Genomic DNA, 21,360 nt, shown 5'->3' on the forward strand with positions numbered 1-21,360 from the left:
CATTGTGTCATTAAGCTCTGGTCCCTGTGCTATACAGTATCTTTCTGAGGATATTGGTACCAAGGGAGGCCTGTGATACTGTTAAGTCTGGATGTTTAGCTGCCCTTAAGACTCCCTAGTTGGCATTGCAGTTCTATTAATGCAGTGAAGTGTGATCGTTGATTTTCTAATGTTAAATTAATCAAGTATTTCTGGGATAAACTCAACTTGATTGTCACCTATTTGGTTGGTTTGCTGGATTTTTGGGGATAATATTTAGTTTAGGGTTTTTGCACCTGTGTTCAGAAGTAAAATCAGACTAGTGGTTTTAGATCCTGTTGTCTGCTGAAGTTTTGATGTTAAGATTATATTATTCTCATAAAAAGAATTGCTGAGTGTTACTTCTTTGTTTGTACTCTGGAATAGTATATGTTAGATTGGCTGTGTTTGTCCCTTAGATGTTGGTAGACCTTCTGAGTAAAACTGTCTGGACCTGGGGTTTTATCTGAAGAAAGTTTTAAAATTAGGATTGAATTTCTGGGCTTCCCTGGTGGCGCAGTGGTTGAGAGTCCGCCTGCTGATGCAGGGGACACGGGTTTCTGCCCCGGTCTGGGAAGATCCCACGTGCCGCGGAGCGTCCGGGCCCGTGAGCCATGGCCGCTGAGCCTGCGCGTCCGGAGGCTGTGCTCCGCAACCGGAGAGGCCACAACAATGAGAGGCCCGCGTACCGCCCCCCCCCCCAAAAAAAGGATTGAATTTCTTTAATGATTATAAGACTATTTAGGTATTCTATTTCTATTTGAGTCCAAGTGATAAGTCCTCACCCCCTGGCCATGAATTTGTCCACTTCGTCTAAGTTTCCAAATCTTCTGACATAAATGGCTCATAATATCCTTTTAACTGCTTTTTGAGAGTGCGTTAACATCTGTTGTAAGGTCCCTTTTCATGCCTAAATCATTTTCTTGTCCTTTTTAACGTTTTTTCTTGCTTAATCTTGTCAGTTTTGTCAATTATATGAGTCATTTGAGAGAACCAATTTTTTATTTTGTTGTCTCTATTTATGATTCTCTTTTACTCAATTTATGCTTGTATGCTTATTTCCTCCAATTTTTAGAAGTGTATTCTGTTGTTCTTTTACTAACCTCCATAATTTGTATCAGTCACAAAATATTTTTCACCCTTTTAGAATATAAACATTTAAGGTTATAAATTGCATTCCACACATTTTAAAATTCAGTGTTTCTGTTATTGTTCAGTTTTTAATATTTTCTATTTTCCATGACAGTTTCCTTTTGATCACGAGTTACTTAAAAGTACATTTCTCAATTTCCAACATCAGGGTTTTTTTTCTTATTTTTTTAATTATTGTGTACTTTGTGCTATTAATTTCTAATTATTCATTGTTGCTGGAGAAGGATGTCTGTGGGACACTAGTTCTTTAAATGGAATTTGTTTCATGGTGCAGTAAGTGGTCAAGTTTTGAAGTTGTTCCATACTGAGATTAAAAATGAGCTTTTGGGGAATTCCCTGGCGGTCCAGTGGTTAGGACTCTGTGCTCTCACTGACAAGGGCCCAGGTTTGATCCCTGGTCGGGAAATTAAGATCCCACAAGCCACGTGGCATGGAAAAAAAAAAAAAAGAGCTTTTGGTTCTGTTTTATGTTCATCAGGTAAATCTAGCTAACTGTGTGGTTCAAATCTATATCTTTTCAGCTCGGTGCTTTGTGACCACATAGAGTGGTGGGATAGGGAGGGTGAGAGGGAGAGAGATGCAAGAGGGAAGAGATATGGGGATATATGTATATGCATAGCTGATTCACTTTGTTATAAAGCAGAAACTAACACACCATTGTAAAGCAATTATACTCCAATGAAGATGTTATTTAAAAAAATTATATCTTTTTTTGTTTCTTTTAAATCTGCCAATTACTATGAGAAGTGTGTTAAAATCTCCCACTATGATGGTGAACTTGTCAATTTTCATTTTTACTATGCCAGACTTATATATTTTGAAGCCTATATTATATTGAAGGATAAAATATATATTTTAGTTATATATCTTTGCATGTTATTAGCTGCATGCAAATTTTAGAATTGTTATATCTCCTTGTAACCCTCTTCATCTTGAGAAATACCTTAAAGTCTATTTTTTTCCCTAATATGAATAAAGCCACTTCAGTCTGGTTTTGGTTAATATTTGCCTGATATATTTATGTTCTTCTATCCTTTTCTTTTCAACTTCTTTGTGTCCTTATGCTTTAGGTGTCTCTTTCAAATAGTATATTGTTGTATTTTGTTTTTCTAATCCAGTCTGATAATCTTTGGCTTTTAACTTTTTAGTCTAGTTATATAAATTGAGCTAGATTGCCTGTTCTGTCTCTTGGGAGATGTGTGCTCTGCACAAGTCACTAAATATACCTGAGCTTCCATTTCTATCACAAAATGAAGGACCTGAATGAGATTCTTGAGGGACACGATTCTAGCTCTAACATTCTCTGGTTCTGCAGAGAAGAATTATAGTCTGTTTACATTACTGAGTCCATCTAGTCCCTGCGGTTCTTGGAATGTTCTTTTAGCAAAGTATAAACTGATACAAGGACAACCTTATGTGTAAATAGCAGGGAATATTCTTTTTACAGTGTCCCACTTTCTATAAAAGCAAGTCTAATGGCTGTTATATAATCATTTAAAAATATTTTATTAAGCACTGATTTTAAAAATGCAAGAGAAGAATATAACAACTCAGAGCAAATGCTTGAAGGTAAAACAAATATCACTATAAATATTGCACGTATAAAATCTCTTTTTTACATCTTCACACAGCTCATTTCTAAAATATCCTTTTACAGAGATGTATAAATAAACTGCTTCCAAACTGTCAACGCTTGATACATTTAGTTTCTTATCACCTCACTAAGTCTGCAGGTTTCCAATCGGCTCTCTTCTGTGTAGGCAACAGAACTTCCATCAGTGACACCGGAGCTCTCCTACCTACATCATGTGAAGAGTAAATCTCTCTGAACGCTCAATATTTCTGGTTATAAATTTTCTTTACCTACTGAGAAAAAAATAGATCCTTCAAAGGCAGTGACAGAACGCAGCTTAAATGGACACAGTTCACTGTTAACATTGCTTGTTCTTCAAGGCGTCCAGGAGCTTCTGATTCTTGGTCTTGAACATCATGATAAAGCTGTTGGGCATGATTTTGCCTCTCCCATCTTCACCCACTTGGCCCATAATAATGTAGTTTAGACCTAAAAGAGAATATAAGATTAATTTTTTTCTCTCTGTTGGTTTGAAACAACTTCGACTATAACTCACCTCTAGGTAAATGCTCTGTAAATGGTATAATTAGACATTTATCCTATCTAGGATAAAATCTGGTTTAAGATTCTCATTGGGAAAAAATCTAAATGTAACTGAATAGCATGTTCCAGCTCTGCTAACGCTAGGAAAGTGGATGGAATGATTTGATCCGGTCACGTCCAGCTCTGCGGAAGGTCTGATGTATTTACTGAGTGTCTGCTATCAACAATACACTGTTTCTGTGAAAGGCTCTCCTTCCTCAAGGGGCTTCAGATGGCCTCTCTTGGTGTCACAAGGATTCTGGATCTCCCCAGGCATTTGGCAGCTAATGATCCATCGTCTTCTGTTGTTGTTGTCTTGGACTTTTTATTAACATCTCCAACATTTATACTATGTAAGTTTTTTGAGGGCATGGTTGGATCATATACTTCTTTCCATTCTTATAGTCCCTTGCAAAAAGATAAGTACTAAAAAGTACTTCATTCTGTTATACTATTTTTTATATATCAGTGTTTCTGGCTAACGTAGGCCTAGACTGGGGCCCAAGCTGAGCTATGTAGGATTCAACTCTGAAGATTTATACTGCTTCAGAAAAATGTCATAAAGGAAGTGTGTCTTACCACCCCCTTTATTCTCCCTCTCCCCCGTGTGTCATAAGAGGAATAAGTGTTTCTTTTTCTCTTGCATAGGCCTTCCTCTGTGGGCCTACACTGGCAACACAGTGGTCTTGAGCCTGTGAAGGCTTGGTAGGATGAGCAGGTAGATGCCACCGAAAGCCTGGGCTGCTAGCATCGAGATTTGACTGTGTCTAGATGTGCATTATTTGCTGTTCCGGGCAGTTCTGGAAAGAAGTGTTACCTTCTACAGAGTCTTTGCTATTCCCTCTAAAGAGTCAATGTGAGGCTGCTCACCTTCCGATTTTCTCAACAATCTGAATTCATAGTAAAGCTTTCTTGAAGTGGATATGCTATATTTCTGTGTGTGTGTGGCAGAGGTTTCGTTTGTTTCACTTGTAGTAGAGGTGTGTAAAAAGACTGAGGAAAGGAATGAGCTGATATTGGACAGAGAAATCATGGCAGAGCACACAGTGGAATGCCAGGCATTCCTGCCATGCCAAAAAAGAGATCTATACGTGCTGTTGATGGAAAGCTGTCCACATGTACATCACGTGGGGGAAAAGTTTCAGTAGAACATGTGTAGCATGATCCCTCTCTCTACGTGTGTATGTGCAGGCTTTATATGGATAGAACTTTGTGGAAGGAGCTGTTCATTGTGCCTCTGGTGAAAGGGAAAGGGCTTCACTTTTTATTTTATATCCTTCTCTACTTATTTAAACTTTTTAAAAACCATAGAGCAGGGGCTTTCCCTGGTGGCGCAGGGGTTGGGAGTCCGCCTGCTGATGCACGGGACAGGGGTTCGTGCCCTGGTCCGGGAGGATCCCACATGCCGCGCAGCGGCTGGGCCCGTGAGCCATGGCCACTGAGCCTGCGCGTCCGGAGCCTATGCTCCGCAACGGGAGAGGCCACAACAGTGAGAGGCCCGCGTACCACAAAAACAAAAACAAAACATAGAGCATACATTACTTTTATAAGTTAAAGAACCTGTTTTTTTAAAAAAAATCATGTACCTTTGGCTCTGAAGTAGCTTTTCTTTTTCCAACATTTCTTAATAAACTCATCCCCATCTATGGATTTAATAATCCTATATCTACAAATGAATCCCAAATCTTTCATTCTAGCCCATAGATACCTCTCTCTTCTGAACTCCAGCTCTGAATTTCCTGTTCCTTGATGGATCTCTTCCTCTACACACAGTAGTGGCACCTTAAGTGCAATAATTCAAAATCTCTTTCTCCTGATGTACTCCTTCTCTGTCTGTTCCCTATTGATCCAACTTCAGACGTTTCTTGGACTCATTGATCATTTCCATTATCTCGTCTTCTTCCACAAGTGACCGGAACTGGGATTGGAGCCCAATTCTGGCTGACTCCAAAGGCCCTCCTTCGAAACCACAAGTGGGCAATACAGTAGCCCTGACTTTACTTCCCTAGACCAGCCATGGCATGGAAAGATCCATGATTTTCTCAGAGAGGCTCTCCCATCCCCTTCTCTGCTCCTGAGCTCCCCTGGAAGAAAGACTGAAGTTTTCCTCTGACTCACCTCTTCTGAGGAGTGGGCACTGCTTGCAGACCACGACGACCTTGGCACTCATGTTCTTGCCGGCCTGCTGAATTGCCAGATTTCCCTCTTTATAGATGTTGATGATTGAGACCGTGGCGTGCAGACTCCCACCTCGAGGGATGGTGGTGATAACAGTGCCGGCCAAGACTGCAAAAGAAAGCGTTTTTGAAATAATGGGACAGTGAAGGCAAGTGTTAGCAGAACTGAACGTAATTGTACATTTCTCTAAGTGTCAGATGGGAAACATTTTAATGTAAGAAAGAAGGTCCTAATAGAGCCATTGAATTTGATTCTGTACATTTGTCACCAAAATTCAGGTTGAAGCAAAGGAGTCGTGAAGCTGTTATGTTACCGCAGCTGTTAGGTGTTGATACTGAGTAGGAAAACCAAAATATCTGCCGAATTGTAGTCAGTTGCTGAGATGAGGACTCGTTCCAATGTTTTATCCAACGTATGGATCAGTTACCAAATAAGGGATGGGCTCATGCGCCTCTACCTATGAATACTCAACAGGACCTTGTGCCTTTAGAGGTAACACCATACTAAGAGGCTGCATGATGGGGGTTTGAGCCACGAAGATCTGAGTCCTTGTGTCTGTGTGGGTGAGCGCCTACCTTTCTGTGTCTCCCCCGGTTCCTCTCTTTAGCTGGCCTCTCTCCTTGAACTTTTTTTTATAAAACACGTATTTATTAAATGAAAAATCGGTCTTACAAATATCCACTCCCTTAAGCCTTCTCCCAGGCTTCTACAGCAAATGACCAATTGCAGGTGCTGGAGGAAACTAAAGAGAATTAGAAGCAGCAGGTTGGGATCCCTTATTTGTCTTCTCTCAGTGGATATCAGGTGCTCTCTCCTTGAACTTTGATTCATCCATAGATCCCCATCTCCCTCTAATGATCACTAAATATCTGTGGTTTTCTGGGTCTTTCACATTCTCTTTTTTATCCATCCTGTTTAACGCATTTAACAAGTCAAAGTATAGAACTGAGGTATAGCTTAAGACATTTTCTTGCTTAAAAAAAAAAAAACTCTAGCAAAATTCAGTTGCTTTTCATTATGTCACTCTCTCTTTTTACTATGTGACACTCAGAGAAGAGTCTCACTTCTGACCCACAGAAAGAAAGATGCTGTGTTTCTCAAAGGTGTGCTTTTGGCATTCTGGGGGGGGTGGGCAGTGGACATTCCAGGTGAGGCAGGACTTGCATTGAATGACTTTCTGATGAATCCTGTCTCTACCCAGAAAACCAGTAGCACCCGGCAGTTATTGTGACAATCAAAACCTGCCCCTAAAGGAGTGTTACCAATGCTGGTAGGAAACCAATGGGCCACTGGTGATAGTATTGGGTCATTTTGCCATGGAAGTGAGTCACAGTGGAATAGATCGAGCTTTGGACTTGGCTGATATGACCCTTTCAGGATAAAGTGAGAACACACTGCTTATGTGGTATGCAAAGCTCATAACATCAGAATTCTTCTCATGCCTTACTTTGACTTTCGGTCATGAGTGCTTACTGCAAAACGTCAGTCAGTAGCCGAGTGAAATCAGGTGGCTCTGAGGACAGGAAGGGAGATTTCCTTAAGCATCTCCTACAGAAGACGACACTGGGTGTGGGAGCAGTGACACCTCGTGCTACTGGTTTTCATTTTCATGCCATTATTTGAATTTCTGCTGCAAACTCCAGTTAGATTTAGGGCCCTAGATTCTTTAGTGCCTCATACCTTCTCTGCAACATAGTCCGCCTGGGCTGCAGTTACCACTTGAAGGCATACGAAAAAGCAAGCAAAGCCTCATCTGGGAGGCCCTTTGTTCTGGGTAACCTATTTAAAGGCTGTACCAACTTTCTTTTCCTGATAAGACTTCTCTTCGATGTTCCTTTTAAACATAACCAACATAATTAAACTTGGGATCTTTTGCTCTTAAGTGGTTTTCACAGAAAGTGCAATTTTTTTTTTAATTGGAAAAAACTCTTAGAAATTCTAAGTCATTAGGTAACATCTCCTCAGGTTCCAGTTTATAAGAGTTTCCAAATGGATTTCAGATTTCCAAGTTTGAATTTAGTACTTTGGAAGGACACTACAGAGGAAATACTTGAATTTCTTCGGAGAGAGGCCAGCTTGGACATGTTTCTAATTAACTTCAGTTGAATTACAGATGTGTGAAAAAATACTCAGTGCGTGAAAACTATGTGAGAAGAAAGGGATACCGGTTTTTTCAGGAATACGGAGCCAGCCAGAAGACACAGAGCGGTAGTATCACGTACCAGGAGTCAAATTATTAAGTTTACGTGGAAACTGTATATTTTCTGTACATGAATTTTTCTCAGGTGTGAAATCTAACATGTCAAAAGGCACAAGTCAACATACCCTAGTGTGTAAGAAAATATTTTCTTGGGTAAATGAAGAGTGTAACTGACCCTTTACCATCACATTCACGGCAGTTCCTTTGAGATTAAGCATGAGGTTTCAGGTTTCTGATTAAAGAGGAAAGGCTGGGTTTTATTTCTTACCAAAGTTACTCAAGCAATAATTGCTTTCCAGAGTCCCCGACCGTCTACACTTCTGCTGACACAGGGCCACGGTGGGTTTTAAACCTTCATTCAGAGAAGAAAGACATAAGATTCAGGAAAATGAATTCAAGTATAATTGGTGTTTAGATCTGAATCTACCAATTTAAAATTCCCATATGTTTCCCTGAGCCACCAATCTGTCATTGCAATGAAATAATTAAAAAGCATGCAAAGGCGACTCTTCATGCTACCAACTCCTGCTCTAATTTCTTCAGGGTAACTCAATACCCTCTGCTGAGTTTTAAACCTGAGATCAAAGATAACCCAAATTTAGCCCTATTCTCTTCTTCCTTTATATATAACTAATGCTGTAACTAAAAATAGATACAGTCTCATGTGCCCTGCTTAGAAAAACCCAGTACAACAAATATGAACACAGGAGATGTAGGTTAACTCCTCATTTTCCGAAAGGAATCCCATGGGTCTCCCCCTGAGGGTGGAGGGCGCTTTCTTGGTGCATCTGAAATATACACAGTCGCCCAAATGGGAGCAGTACAGGTTTCTGGGAACACTGCTCATGTGGTAAGGTGTGTTATAGCCGTAATTAGATGCAACCAATCACTAAACATTTATTTTGAGCCTGTAAGGATTATTAGTAAGGATTATTCATTGCCTAGAAGGATCTTAAGAACTGAGAAGTAGACAAATTTGAAAGTACAACTAAACAGATAACCACAGTGGTTCTCAGTCAGGGGTGATTTTGCCCACTAGGTGACATTTGGTAATGCCTGGAAATATTTTTGGTGGTCACAGCTAGGGGATGCCACTGGCATCTAGTGGGTATATAACCAGGGATGCTGCTAGACATCCTACAGTGAACAGGACAGCCCCCAACAGCAAAGAATGATCTGGCCAAAAATGTAAATAGTGCCAAGGTTGAGAAACTGTACTGTGATGAAACGAAATGAAATGAAATGAAAATAATCCTCATTAAAAATGTTTCCAAAATATTTCCTAATGATTCACTTATATGTGGCAACATGCTAGGAAGAACTAAACAAAGCTGTCACAGAACACTACTTGGTGGGTAAGAATTTACAACTGTAATATTGCCCTGCTGATATGTTCTGCTAACTTTTCTGTGAAGTTACTCTTTTTTTTTTACATCTTTACTGGAGTATAATTGCTTTACAATGGTGTATTACTTTCTGCTTTATAACAAAGTGAATCAGTTATACATATACATATATCCCCATATCTACTCCCTGTGAGTTTACTTTTAATGTGTACCCCTACTTAACTCCAAAAAGGATCCAAAGTGGATTATAGTATTAAAATATATACAATTTAATGTTAAAATACACACAGTTTAATGGTAAAATAAACACAATAGCATATATATGGAGAAAGAGCTCAGAAAGCATTTAGAGGGACTATTGTTCTAGGAGTTGGGGACCTGAATTTACCTCACTCACTGAGTCAAAAGGTAGTGGCGTTAGTGGTTCCCCCTGTCTGATGAAAGAGCATCTTTTCACGTGGGCCACTGGAAACCAGCTCCTTCTCGGCCTCGGAATGCTAGTCCGGAGGTTGGGTGGGTGTCCCACACGGCCCCTTCTCTCCCTTCGGAACATCCCCGCTCTCTTGCCTTTCAGCCGTCAGCTGTCCCACCCTGACCCTCGCCATGCTCCCGTCCTCTCTGCTGCCCTGCACTCCCCAGCACGGCACCTGGTTCTCAGCCCTCCTCTCCATGTGCTCACGCGGCCGTGCCGGTGGGTCCTCCCTCCTCGGGGACGATCCCTCTCGGCACCGCCACGGCCCCATCCTTCCCAGAGACGTTCCCTCTGCTCCGTCTCCGCCCCTCAGTCCCAGGCTTCCATGTCCTCCTGCTGAAGTCTCATCACCAATCTCCCAAGTGTGGACACCCTTTCAGCCAGTGTAGCCTCTTCTGCTTCAAGCTTATTTAGTTACTCTCAGACTCGCACGAGTACTTGCTTTCTGTCTTTAGAGGTTCAACACATTGACCCCTCGCATTCTTCCCACTGCACCATCCTGGCCCGTCTCTACTTCCTTAGCTACTCCACTTAATTTCCATGGTCTGTTATCTCACTTTCCTGACAATATATTAAACTCCCTTTCCCCTCTGCCCTCCAACCCTTAGGAAGCCTGAAGTAGCCTCTGCTTCTCCTTCTGTGCCCGCACGTAGACAGCTGAGGACACAAATGGACCCTCGTCCAAGTGACAAGCTGTCTCCAATTTCCACAGCTGTTTTTCGGATTCTCCCAACCCCCCGGGGCTCCCGCCTCCCTTCCATCTCATTCTCAGCAGGTGACCTTGCCTATTTTCTGGGGAAAACAGAGATCATAGAAGAAAATGTCCTCGAAGCCCCACCAGACCTCCGAGCTGTCTTTATCTGGCCCCCCTCTCTTCTTTCCTCCCCTGAGAGAGGAGGCTGCCCACGTCTGGTCTAAGGTCTGTCCTTCTGTGCGTCCTCCGAAGGCCAGACCCGCTCATCTTTGTGGAAATTTCCTCTACAGTTTATTCCTTCACTCTGCCCTTCTGTTCTCCTGCTGTGCCGGCTACTTCCCATTGGCTTTACCACGTCACACCCTCCCTTAGGCTTGAACCTGTGCACTGAGTTGCTGGACTTAGTTTCCCTCGCCTTGCTCCACACGCCCCTCACCCCCATCTGGCTTCTGCCTGCACAGCTCCACTCATAACCCTTGCCAGGGTGTCCAGTAGCCTCCACGTCATGAAATCACATGGTAACATTTTAGTCCTGACGTTGTTTGAAGCCTCATCAACACTTGGCTCTTCTGACTACCCCCTTCTCAAAACACTCTCTTCCCCGGCCCCCAAGACACCTGGGTTCCCCCCACGTCCGCCGCCGCCCCTTAGCTGCTTTTTTCATTCTTCTCTGCCAGCAGATCCTCCCTCTTTAAAGACCTGGAGTTTCTAGAGATTTAATTCCAGCCCTTCTTCTCCTTTCCCCCGTAACCTCTCCCTAGGCAATCGCATTCTGCACCATGGGGTCAACCATGTTGAAGACTCAAATTTAAATCTCTTGCTTAAATCTCTCTTCTGGCCTGGAGGCCCGTAGATCTTACTCTCTACATAACGGCTCCATTTGCTTGTCTCACAGACACCTCTAACCCCACAAGGGCACAGCTTAACTTATGAACCTACCCCTCAACCTATGACTCTACTTCTATGAATGGTAACATTGTTCCTCTGAGTTGTGCAAGCCAGGGACCCGGGAGGCATGCTTCTGGATTGCCCTAGTCCATTTAACCACTGAGCCCTGTCAATATCTCCCAAGGTCTCTGGCCTGCAGAACTGTCGGTGTCTCTTGACCGTCTCTGTATTTCTGTCTGGTGCAGTTCCCCTGGACAACCCCAAGAACACGCTGACCCTCCTGACCCCTACAGTCCATTCACCTCACTGGGGCCTCACAGAGTGATCTTCGTAAAGCGTGAATCTAATTCTGAACTTTCCTTAAATCCACCAACAGCTTCCCCTGCACTTAGGATAAAACCCCAGCTACTCAGAGCATCAGGAGTGAGGTGGTAGGGCCTAAAGATGAACCTAGCAAGAGAGGCTAGGTACAAAGTACGAAGGGGTTTGGCCCTTGTGCCGTCCAGTATGGTAGCCACTGGCCACGGAGGCTTTTAAATTTTAATTAAATTAAAATTCAGATCGTTAGTAGCACTCGTCACATTTCCAGTGTTCAACAGTGGCCACTGTATTGGATGGCACAGGTGTAGACAATTTAAGTGGGAGAAGGACACAGTCTGCTGTGTGTGTGTGTGTGTGTGGGTATGGGGCATTCAGTGGGGAATTAAGACAGAGGAAGGGGACCCTAAGAGTGTGGCTACAGTTGCTGTGGACCATGCTTGGGAAAACAGGTGGAGAAGCAGAATTGAGACAGAAAATAATGTGATAGAAATGAGTTACATTTGATATGTTTTAATTTAAATGTCTAGCAGTTGCAAAACTCTAGGAGAAAATTTACAAATTCATGTTTGCAATTTCAGAGAAAGTTTAGGACTGGAGATAAAAGCTGGGGAACCACAAGATAAAAGCTGGGGAACCACATGAATGCAGACAGATAATTCACTGGAAAGAATAGGACACCAGGGTCCACTGAGATAGGCTGGAGAAATATTGCTGTAACGTGCGGCAGTACACCTGCAGGCCACAAGGTGGCACACTGTGGAGTGCTCAGAAAAGTCAGCCCTTCTAGAAGTGCCTGTACTCAGGACAGCCCTGCTCAGGGTACCTGCAGAAAATGGTGGGCAGTAAAGCTGGGTTTATCTCAGCCTATTTCATATCTTAACCTTAGATCCTTCCTTCCCACTTTTTTTCTCCTCCCTGGATTTAGATTTTGAAATCTCAGGCCTGAAATCCTGGTGGGTGGAGCTGACAGGGTACAGAGACAAGATACAGGGACCCACACTTGCCCCTCCATTTCTTAGATAATACCAGAGTTTCCCGACTGGCTTCTATAATACCTCAAATATTTTTGTTTGATTTACTCCAATTTGAAAAAATAATACATTTTGTATGACACATTTTGGAGCATACCCCATCCTCAAAAAAGTCCAAATACCGGCAGATGTGAAAACAGGCAGGTATCAGGGCCCTGAAACTTTAACCTAAAACACTACAGTTCTACGTAATAAAAAAAAACACATAATGTTATAAGTGCCAAAAAATAAAAAGTAGGCTTGTAATGATCTGTGCCAAAACAGGGTTCCTAGCATTTTTAAGTGACCGTAATTTTCTTAGGTAACATTTTAAAATTATTAGCTTAGAAGCATTCTTACACCTTACACTTTTCTTTAATTCATGGACTCATTCTCTTCCATAAGTTGTCATCTTATTTAACTTATTTTAGTCTCAAGTATTTTCCTCTTAATTTTTTTTTTTCGTACTTCAGAAGAATTTTTCTTATACTCAAGTTTGTGTACAAACTTCAAACGAGGAAAACTTACTTGTAGTCACAGGAAAGGTGGTGGTAACAGGTGGTGCTGTAGTTGCCGGCAATTTCTTTGGCCTGAATTTGTAGTGACCGATAAATCCATCTGCAGTTAAACTTAAGTCTGATAAGAACTGAATGAGAAGTTCATTTCTCTCAGATACAATTGGCCTAAAAGAAAAAAAGATGTAATTATATATATATTTAAAAATTTAGGTGACACCTCTCTGAAATGTAGCATTTTCTAACTTTCCATCCATTTCTGATGATAGGTTATTCTTTGTTTAAACTGAAAAGCTGAAATACTTAAAAAGATGATGGTCTTAATCTGCTCAGTATTAATGCGAATAGCTAACATTTACTGAACATTTGCTCAGTTAGGCACGTGCTTTGTGAAAACTGTTGAATTCTGTCTTCACTACAACCCTGTTATCATCCCCTCTTCATGGAATAGGCAAGTGAAGATCGGAGAGTTCAAGTGATTTGCCCAAGGCCCTCGGTTAGTGTGTGGGAGAGTCAGCATTTGAAAGGACCAGGTGTCTTTAGAGACGCTGGTAGACATTGGGACCAATGTAAACACCGAAGCTGCAGCTGGTTCCTCACGAGCCTCGCAGGGTTTGGCCTGACCTGGCAACCACACGGCTTCTCTGAACTAAGACTCTGGGTTCCAGCTGGCCTGGGGAGCTAGGGTTGCTGACCCTGGGGAATCAGATGGAGAACTTCGGTGAACAAATTCCCACACCCTGTGAAGACACCACCGAAGGGATCACCTTAGTGGGTTGGTCACCTAGGGATAAGAAAGCCACGCAGGGTTTAATGGGACTTTCATTTCATTGTTAATGAGAGTTCTTATGTGTGCCTGAAATGGAAGCCTTTCTGTTTATAATCTGGGTAGCAAAATGCTGTGAAGGAGAAAGAGAAAGTGATTCCTTTGTTTTGGTGGTCATGAAAGACATCATTAAGAATTCTAATTTTAAAGCAATTTTAGGGGCGTGCTGGTACTAAAGGTTTAGTGGCGATAATAACCGAGGCTCAGAAGCTCTGTTAAATCTTAGGGGATAACTATATTATACAAGATGGTAGTTTCATTTAATCTTGCTATTGTTATTTTAAAAATGGTTTAAAATTGGCTAATTCTATTTTAAAACTATTTAATTCAGAAGTGGAAAATTTATTTAATTGAGTTAATTGGTGGTTTGACTAAACTCCTTTTTTTGAGTCGTCTTCTCAGCTGAATCGCTTCTTAGCCCTCACGGATAGTAAGTAATGAGGCAACCTGTCAGCTATTTTGAGTGGAGTGGGTGGAGGGGAAGGTAGATCTGGACTTGACCCAACCAGTTAGAAAAACTGCAGGATTCTTTTCTGTCCTGAAGGTTATTGCCTTCTTAGCCAAGGGACGAGACAAACCTAAGAGCAAGCTCTGTGACCCCCATTTAGAGCTCCAGTCACAAAAGTGACCACGGTCATTTAAATAATGCTTCTAAGAATCAAGCCTGGAACAGAAATATTTTATCTTGCTTTTGAAAACATTCCATTGAACAAATACAGTGTGCAGGAAACACAGTTCTCAACTACAAGTACAAATAAGACACGTTAATCTTGTTTAGATGATAAAATTACAAAAAGCACTTCTTATAAGCAGCAAAGAAAACCTTAAGATCCAACCAGGTCAGCCTTCTAGGCATGATGTTATAATCATAGTGATCATTCACTGCCTTTTCTATGAACTCATCTTGGAAGCACGACATTGGAAGCTGAATTTTCTCAAGGAAGAGTATTTTAGTAACAAAGATATGCCGCTACTGAGTTACTTTGCTACTGAGCCTTAGTGTGGATGCGACGGAGTCACAGTGCCATGAAGGTGCTGAGGGCAGAGTGCTGCATCTGCAAATTGTTACAAACCGCCAGGAAGGCAAGGGGGCATCTCACTTGGACCCACTCCCCACTGGCAAACCCCAGGATGGACTGAGGATGCTGACCGGTGTCTTATAGAGCCGGCTCTGTGAGCTGTCTCTGCCTTGTCATCCACAGCCTTCCTCTTCATCAATCACTACAGCCAACCAGCCACCAAGTCCTGCCAGTTTTGCCTCCTAAATATTCCTTGATCCACCTCCTCTTCATCTCTACCACCCTTCCCTACCACCTCAGCTTTACCGGGACCACTGCTACAGCCTCCTTGCCAGCTCCCTGCTCCTCTTGTCTACGGCGGGTGTTCTAGAAGCACCGGTCCTGTCACTTCCCCTAACTGCACTTCGAGAGTCCCCATGTCTGCAGGACGTGGAACCCAGCTCCACTCTCCGCCTCCTTGCTCTCTGGGCGCCCACTCAAGGTTCAGGCTCCAGAATAGCATAGATCTCCCCTGTGGATCTTCAATAACGGAGTCCCCTCTGCTTGGAATGAGTGTGTCCTAAGTTCTGCCTCTAACTCTCACTCTTACTTCAAGACTCAGCTTCAACAGGCATAATCTCTTTTCCCAAACCTCCCCTGACCTCCCACCATTTGTCCCGACTGGACCAAAGGACTCCTTGTCAGAAATCCACCAGGACATTCCGTTGCCAGTTTACCTATCTGCCTTGTTTTTGTCCTTCCCACTACTTACCTCTGTATCTTTTATTTTATCTTTGTGTTCGAGGTCCCTAGCATCGTGTCTGCCACGCGGCTGGGGTATATATAGTAAATGTTTCTGAACTGAATCCAGTGGTATCGATACTGATTTGAACCAGGCACAGGGATGCTGAAGTGATATCCCCATTGCCCCCACCCGCCCTGAGTTTTGTGCTTCTCCTTTCCTTTTGTCTATAGATTTACTCATACATATGCATCGTGAAACCATATATTCTATAGGTTTGCATTTTTTTAAACTTGATATAAATGAAAGAATATAGTGTGTCTTTTTCTGTTATTTTTTTCACCCTCAACATTGTAACTGTGAGATTCATCCACTGTGCTCAGGGCTGTATAGTGTGAACTATAACAGAATCGAACTGTTCTCTTGTTGATAAACATTGTGCTGTTTACTCTGCCCCCAGTACAAATAATATTAATGAGAACATTCCGGTATATGTCTTGTGATGCAGAAGGAAAAAACTGTCCACGAGAAGAGTAGGGTATATGCTCTGTACCAGGTCAGAGGATACAAGCTCATTTTCAAATTTTTAAAAAAAATTGTTTATTGGGCTTCCCTGGTGGTACAGTGGTTGAGAATCTGCCTGCCAATGCAGGGGACACGGGTTCAAGCCCTGGTCTGGGAAGATCCCACATGCCACGGAGCAACTAGGCCCATGAACCACAACTACTGAGCCTGTGCGTCTGGAGCCTGTGCTCCACAACAAGAGAGGCCGCGATAGTGAGAGGCCCGCGCACTGCAATGAAGAGTGGCCCCCGCTTGCCCCAACTAGAGAAAAGCCCTCGCACAGAAATGAAGACCCAACGCAGCCAAAAATAAAATAAATAAAAAAATTTTTAAAAATTGTTTATTTATTTTTGGCTGCGTTGGGTCTTCGTTGCTGCACACAGGCTTTCTCTAGTTGTGTCCAGTGGGGGCTACTCTTTGTTGCGGTGCGCGGGCTTCTCACTCTGGCGGCTTCTCTTGTTGCGGAGCACGGGCTCTAGGCACGCGGGCTTCAGTAGTTGTGGCTCACTGGCTCAGTAGTTGTGGCTCATGGGCTTAGTTGCTCACGGCATGTGGAATCTTCCCAGACCAGGGATCAAACCCGTGTCCTCTGCATTGGCAGGTGGATTCTTAACCACTGTGCTACTAGGGAAGTCCTTATTTTCAATTTTATTAGATATTGCCAAACTGATTTCCAAAGTGATTGTACCAATTTACATTCTTGTCAAAGATTTATTCACTGTGCAGCTTTCTTCTTTGGGGAATGCCTTTTCATGTCTTTTGTCCATTTTTTCTGAGTTGTTATCTTTTTCTTAATAATTTTTAAGGATTTCTTGATATGTTTTGGAACCTAGACCTAGGTCTTTGTCAAATATACCAAATATTTTACAAATATCTGTTTCCATTTTGTGCCTTCTCTTTTCCCTCTCTTTAAGGTGTATTTTGATGAGCAGAAATTCTCATTTCAGTTCCCAATCCATCTGTAATTGACGTTTGTGTGCTATTAGATATGAATACAATTCATTTTTACCATAGAAGCAAAAGTTGTCCCTGCCTCATTCTTCAATAGGGTCATCCTTTACCTGCTGATCTGTGTGCCTCTGGGATGTGTCTCATCTGCAGAGACATGTGGATGTGTTTCTGGCCTCTCTTTGGTGTTTTCATTAGTCAAATTTTCTACCTCTCTGTTAAAACCACACTGTCTTAATTACAACAGCTTTCTGACCTGGCTCCACCATGGTTGGTCAAATCCTCCTGCCGGTTCCTTCTCCTTCAAAACTGTCTTAGTTTTGTCCCCTCCCCTAGCAATGCCATGTACATTTTACAGCTGGACTGTAAAATCCACATCAAAAATGCTTACTATTATCAAACATAATAAATATAAATGAATTTAAACCGCAAAGTACCTTGCTTTAACTCAGATGTGTCTATGGGAAATCATAGAAATGCATGTAAGATCAAGTGATGCAGATATTCTAATTATGTTGAAGCAACAGAATAAGAAAGGCTGTTTAAATTGGCACAGTGGGGACTTTGCCGGCAAGTTGTAGTAATGTCATTGCCACTTTTCCTAGTACTGTATGTGACGGTTTGAAATATCTTGCACCAAAACAGTCATGTGTTGCACCAAAATACAGCACAGAGGAGTTAAGTAACTTGCCCACAGTCATGCATCTAGTAAGTGGCAGAGCTCTTAGCTCCATAAATATTTGCTGATAAATACACAGTACCTTCCAGGCTCACTCAGCAAGAATTTGAGCAACAATGCGAGGCGGCGTAAAGCCCCCAAAGTCCAGGACAGGTAAAATCACCTGGATCTGTCATAAGCTTCCAGGTTTCCTCGTCTGGATTCCCAATAATCAGCTCCCTAGTTTTTGCTCAGAATTTTCCTCATTCCACTCTGATGCTTCAGCTCCCCACTTGCAGGGCAGTGAGGTATCCAGGTCAGGTCTCTGGCTCAGCATCTGCCCCAGGGGCATCACCAACTCTACTTCGGTTTATCTGTTTGGCTGCCTGCCGAGCCCTCTCTACACTCTTGCTAATGTTGCCTCGCTCTCTGGGTTGGCTGCTCTTTGTGTTGATGATGTACGGGACTCCACTGCCATGGAACCCAAGAATTTGAGAACAAAACGACACCACAAAATCTTCCAGAAAATACAGTATAATTGGGCAATTTAATAAGAAACAAGTTTAGAACTCCTAAAATATTAATGAAATAAAACAGGTGCTACTCACGCAGGGGGGCTGTCGCCACAATACTTCCCAATTCTTTCAGCGTCATTGATCTCCCCGCCGTTAAACACGGCCACATAATCGTACCGGCAGTAGTTATCACGCTCAACATCAAACTTCTCAAACTTTAATTCTATAAGCTTTAGTGAAAGCACAACATTAGAAGTGTCAGAGGAGCAGTGTGGAACAACCTCAAACAGAATTCTTCCTCTCCCCAGATTTGTAGCGTACCACGATTTTCCTTCTTAAAAAAATTTATTCACTGTGTTTGAATTTTTTCTTAGTGTTTACATACTTATTAGTTATCAAAATTGTGGTATTCTTTTGCTTTCATTTTTAATCATTCCAAAAGACCATCTCAAGCCCAAATCAATCCTAATTAGGATCTTAAACGTGGGAACTCTGTTCACTTACAGCTATATAACCCCAGAAACCTATGTTAAGACTTAAATTGGGCTTGTGTTGGAGTGGGAAGCGGGGCTATACACCAACTTCATTCTTCTCTAGAGGAAAACTAATAGAAATAAAAATATTATCTACAATGTCCCCTACAGTAGTGTGTGTTGGGGTGCGTGAGATGCGTGGACACAACAGTTCCCCTTTCAAGAAAAGGAGACTCACATTCCCACCACATGTAAAGAAGTCAAATTCTTTAGGACCAGAGGTTCAGGGAAGTGGGAACTGACTATGATGTCTTCTGGAAGTATGTTTGAAAACTGTGCCTGCCAAACACAGTCTACTTGGTGATCTGGTTGATTTTTGAAGAGGTTGCATAGAAGCATGGATACACAAAGTCAGTGTTAGATTTCTGAAGTATTTCTTAATTTTTTTTTGCACTGGTACCAGTAATAGTGTCCTAAATTATTCGAATCAATAAGAAGTTCTGATGTAAGAGCAATCATTCCCCTCATAAGCAGATTTTTCAAGACTCCCTCCAACCTGTGAATCAGAGGAAGTCTCACGGGGTTCATAAATACCCATGGCACCCAGAGAGCTGGTCCCCACTCTTGCTGGATGGCAGGTGGGCAGGCAACCCTCCTTGCTGCTTATGGAATATAATAGGCATTAACTCCTGTTAGGACAGGCACACTGTTACTAGTTGTTAGCTAGCAAAGACTTAGACACAGTAATGTGGGTGAAGGTGATAACAGCAATGGCACCACAGAGAGACACAGAGGTAAAATGTGGCTTTGAACATCACCGCCACTTATCTACATATTTATTCACTTTTAAAAAGTCAGCACCAGTGATGGGTGAATAATTGCTTATTCATACTTAACACTGCTTTAAGTTATATTAAAATATTTCCTTTTTGGGTCCTGTAACTCCTCAGCGGTTAGTAATAAAATGTGTTCTAGGTTATTAAAAAATTGGCTGAACTTTTTCTACTTAGAAAATAGTCACAGAACTTTTGAAGAGAAAATAAAAATAAGTAAATAAATAGAAGGGGAAAGGGGAAAGTTATGATTTTTTAAAAAGTAAGTCTTTAATAGAAGAAAATGCCCATAGATTTACATAGAAATTACTTAGGACTTAACTTTCTCATATTATTTTTCTCATTTGGACAGTTTCCAGTGATTTCAGGCACCATGATTAAAAACTCAGCTGGCTGAAGCCAAAAGTCATATAAAAAGATAAAACCCAAATTTAAATAATCCAAGAGAAAAACAATGGAAAAAATGCTAAATTGTAATCTGTGAGTATAATTAAATTCAAATTATTTAATCTAACATATTGAGGGAAGGAGACGCAAGAGGGAAGACATATGGGAACATATGTATATGTATAGCTGATTCACTTTGTTATAAAGCAGAAACTAACACACCATTGTAAAGCAATTATACCCCAATAAAGATGTTTAAAAAATAAATAAATAAAAAATATCTATCAAGCAAAAAAAAAAAAAAAAAAATCTAACATATTTACAAATGACACAGAGAGAAAAATGATCAGTACTATCTCAAGAGTTACATAATGGCTTAAATGTTTGAGAAATTTAATTTTTAAATTTATTTTAAACTATAAAATGTTTAATAGATCTATAGAATCTTTCATTATCAAATGAATGAACATATTTTTCATCTTAAAAATAAAACTGAATTTTAGGATTATGATCAAAGTGTGTGAAGTGTGTGTGTGTGTGTGTGTGTGTGTGTGTGTGTGTCAAATCACTAACTTGCAGGGTATATTTACCTGAGTAATTTTCCACTAAAGAAATGAATATATGTCAAATAATATTTGTGTAAGCCATACAAAAGATCAATTTAGAAAAGTGTTTTTAACAGTATTGTAATGCTTACCATACAGTGTTTTGATTTAAGTCTATAATGTTTTGTAATAATCACAATTTTTTTAAAAGTTATTTTCAGAATTCCACAATGTAAGCTTGGTCTATTCTCATGCTAAGTTCAACCCTGCGATTAATATCTGAAAGTGGGCCCCAAAAAGGGTAAAAATTCATATAACTACATACTAATAAACAATGGAAAACTTCTCTGTTGATTGTTTTCGAGCAATGAATAAAGTTATTTGTGGGGAACCTACACAAATTTTATTTTAAACAGCAACCAAAAAAAAAAAAAACAAAACACACACCACCAGTTTTCTCATCAGACCATTCTACCATTCTTAGAAAAGATGTTCTTAGAAAAGATGATGTGGTATGCTTGCATTGGCTTTGTTGAAGTGAAGCATTCAGGCTGTTTCTGATTTGGTCTCTAAGAGGGCCATTATCAGGACATAATGCTCTGTGAGCAAATGGTAACCTGAAGCGTACATGTACTTGGGGATTTGTTATGCTCCCACGGTTTGTCACTGCTGCTTATAACCCCATGCTTACAACATCTTCCACGGGGTTAAACAATCTCATGTGGAATTTGCAGACCATTTGTATTTCAAAACCTGTTTTGAAAATTACAATTCTATAATAGGAAATTAAATCCGTGACTTTACAAGTCAAATGGCACAAAGGCAATTTTAACCTGGGCCTTTGCGTGAAGAAATACTGTGTCCAGGGGGTCTTCCTCACCCTGTACCTTTAACAGTTCACACTAATTCACACATGCATACT

The 21,360-nt window shown here is 41.3% G+C and overlaps 1 protein-coding gene across 2 annotated transcripts in view; it reads right to left on the reverse strand.

Annotated features, from left to right (window-relative positions):
• Nucleotides 1–2,652: 2,652 nt before the first annotated feature.
• The window catches only part of PCOLCE2 (procollagen C-endopeptidase enhancer 2), a 68,287-nt gene continuing 49,579 nt past the window's right edge, over nucleotides 2,653–21,360 (reverse strand). The window contains exons 5-10 of one of the 2 annotated variants that reach the window (XM_024769098.1): nucleotides 18,294–18,430; nucleotides 12,963–13,117; nucleotides 9,960–9,962; nucleotides 7,972–8,055; nucleotides 5,444–5,611; nucleotides 2,656–3,232 (exon numbers count right to left, since the gene is read on the reverse strand). In XM_024769098.1, the coding sequence (XP_024624866.1) occupies nucleotides 3,102–3,232; nucleotides 5,444–5,611; nucleotides 7,972–8,055; nucleotides 9,960–9,962; nucleotides 12,963–13,117; nucleotides 18,294–18,430 (678 nt within the window). In that variant the 3' untranslated portion in view covers nucleotides 2,656–3,101. Of the gene's footprint in view, nucleotides 3,233–5,443; nucleotides 5,612–7,971; nucleotides 8,056–9,959; nucleotides 9,963–12,962; nucleotides 13,118–18,293; nucleotides 18,431–21,360 lie in introns of both variants that reach the window. The other variant, XM_024769099.1, reaches the window with a different exon arrangement.

Source organism: Neophocaena asiaeorientalis, unplaced genomic scaffold (assembly GCF_003031525.2).
Source record: "Neophocaena asiaeorientalis asiaeorientalis breed wild unplaced genomic scaffold, Neophocaena_asiaeorientalis_V1.1 scaffold118, whole genome shotgun sequence".
NCBI classification, from domain to species: Eukaryota; Metazoa; Chordata; class Mammalia; order Artiodactyla; family Phocoenidae; genus Neophocaena; species Neophocaena asiaeorientalis.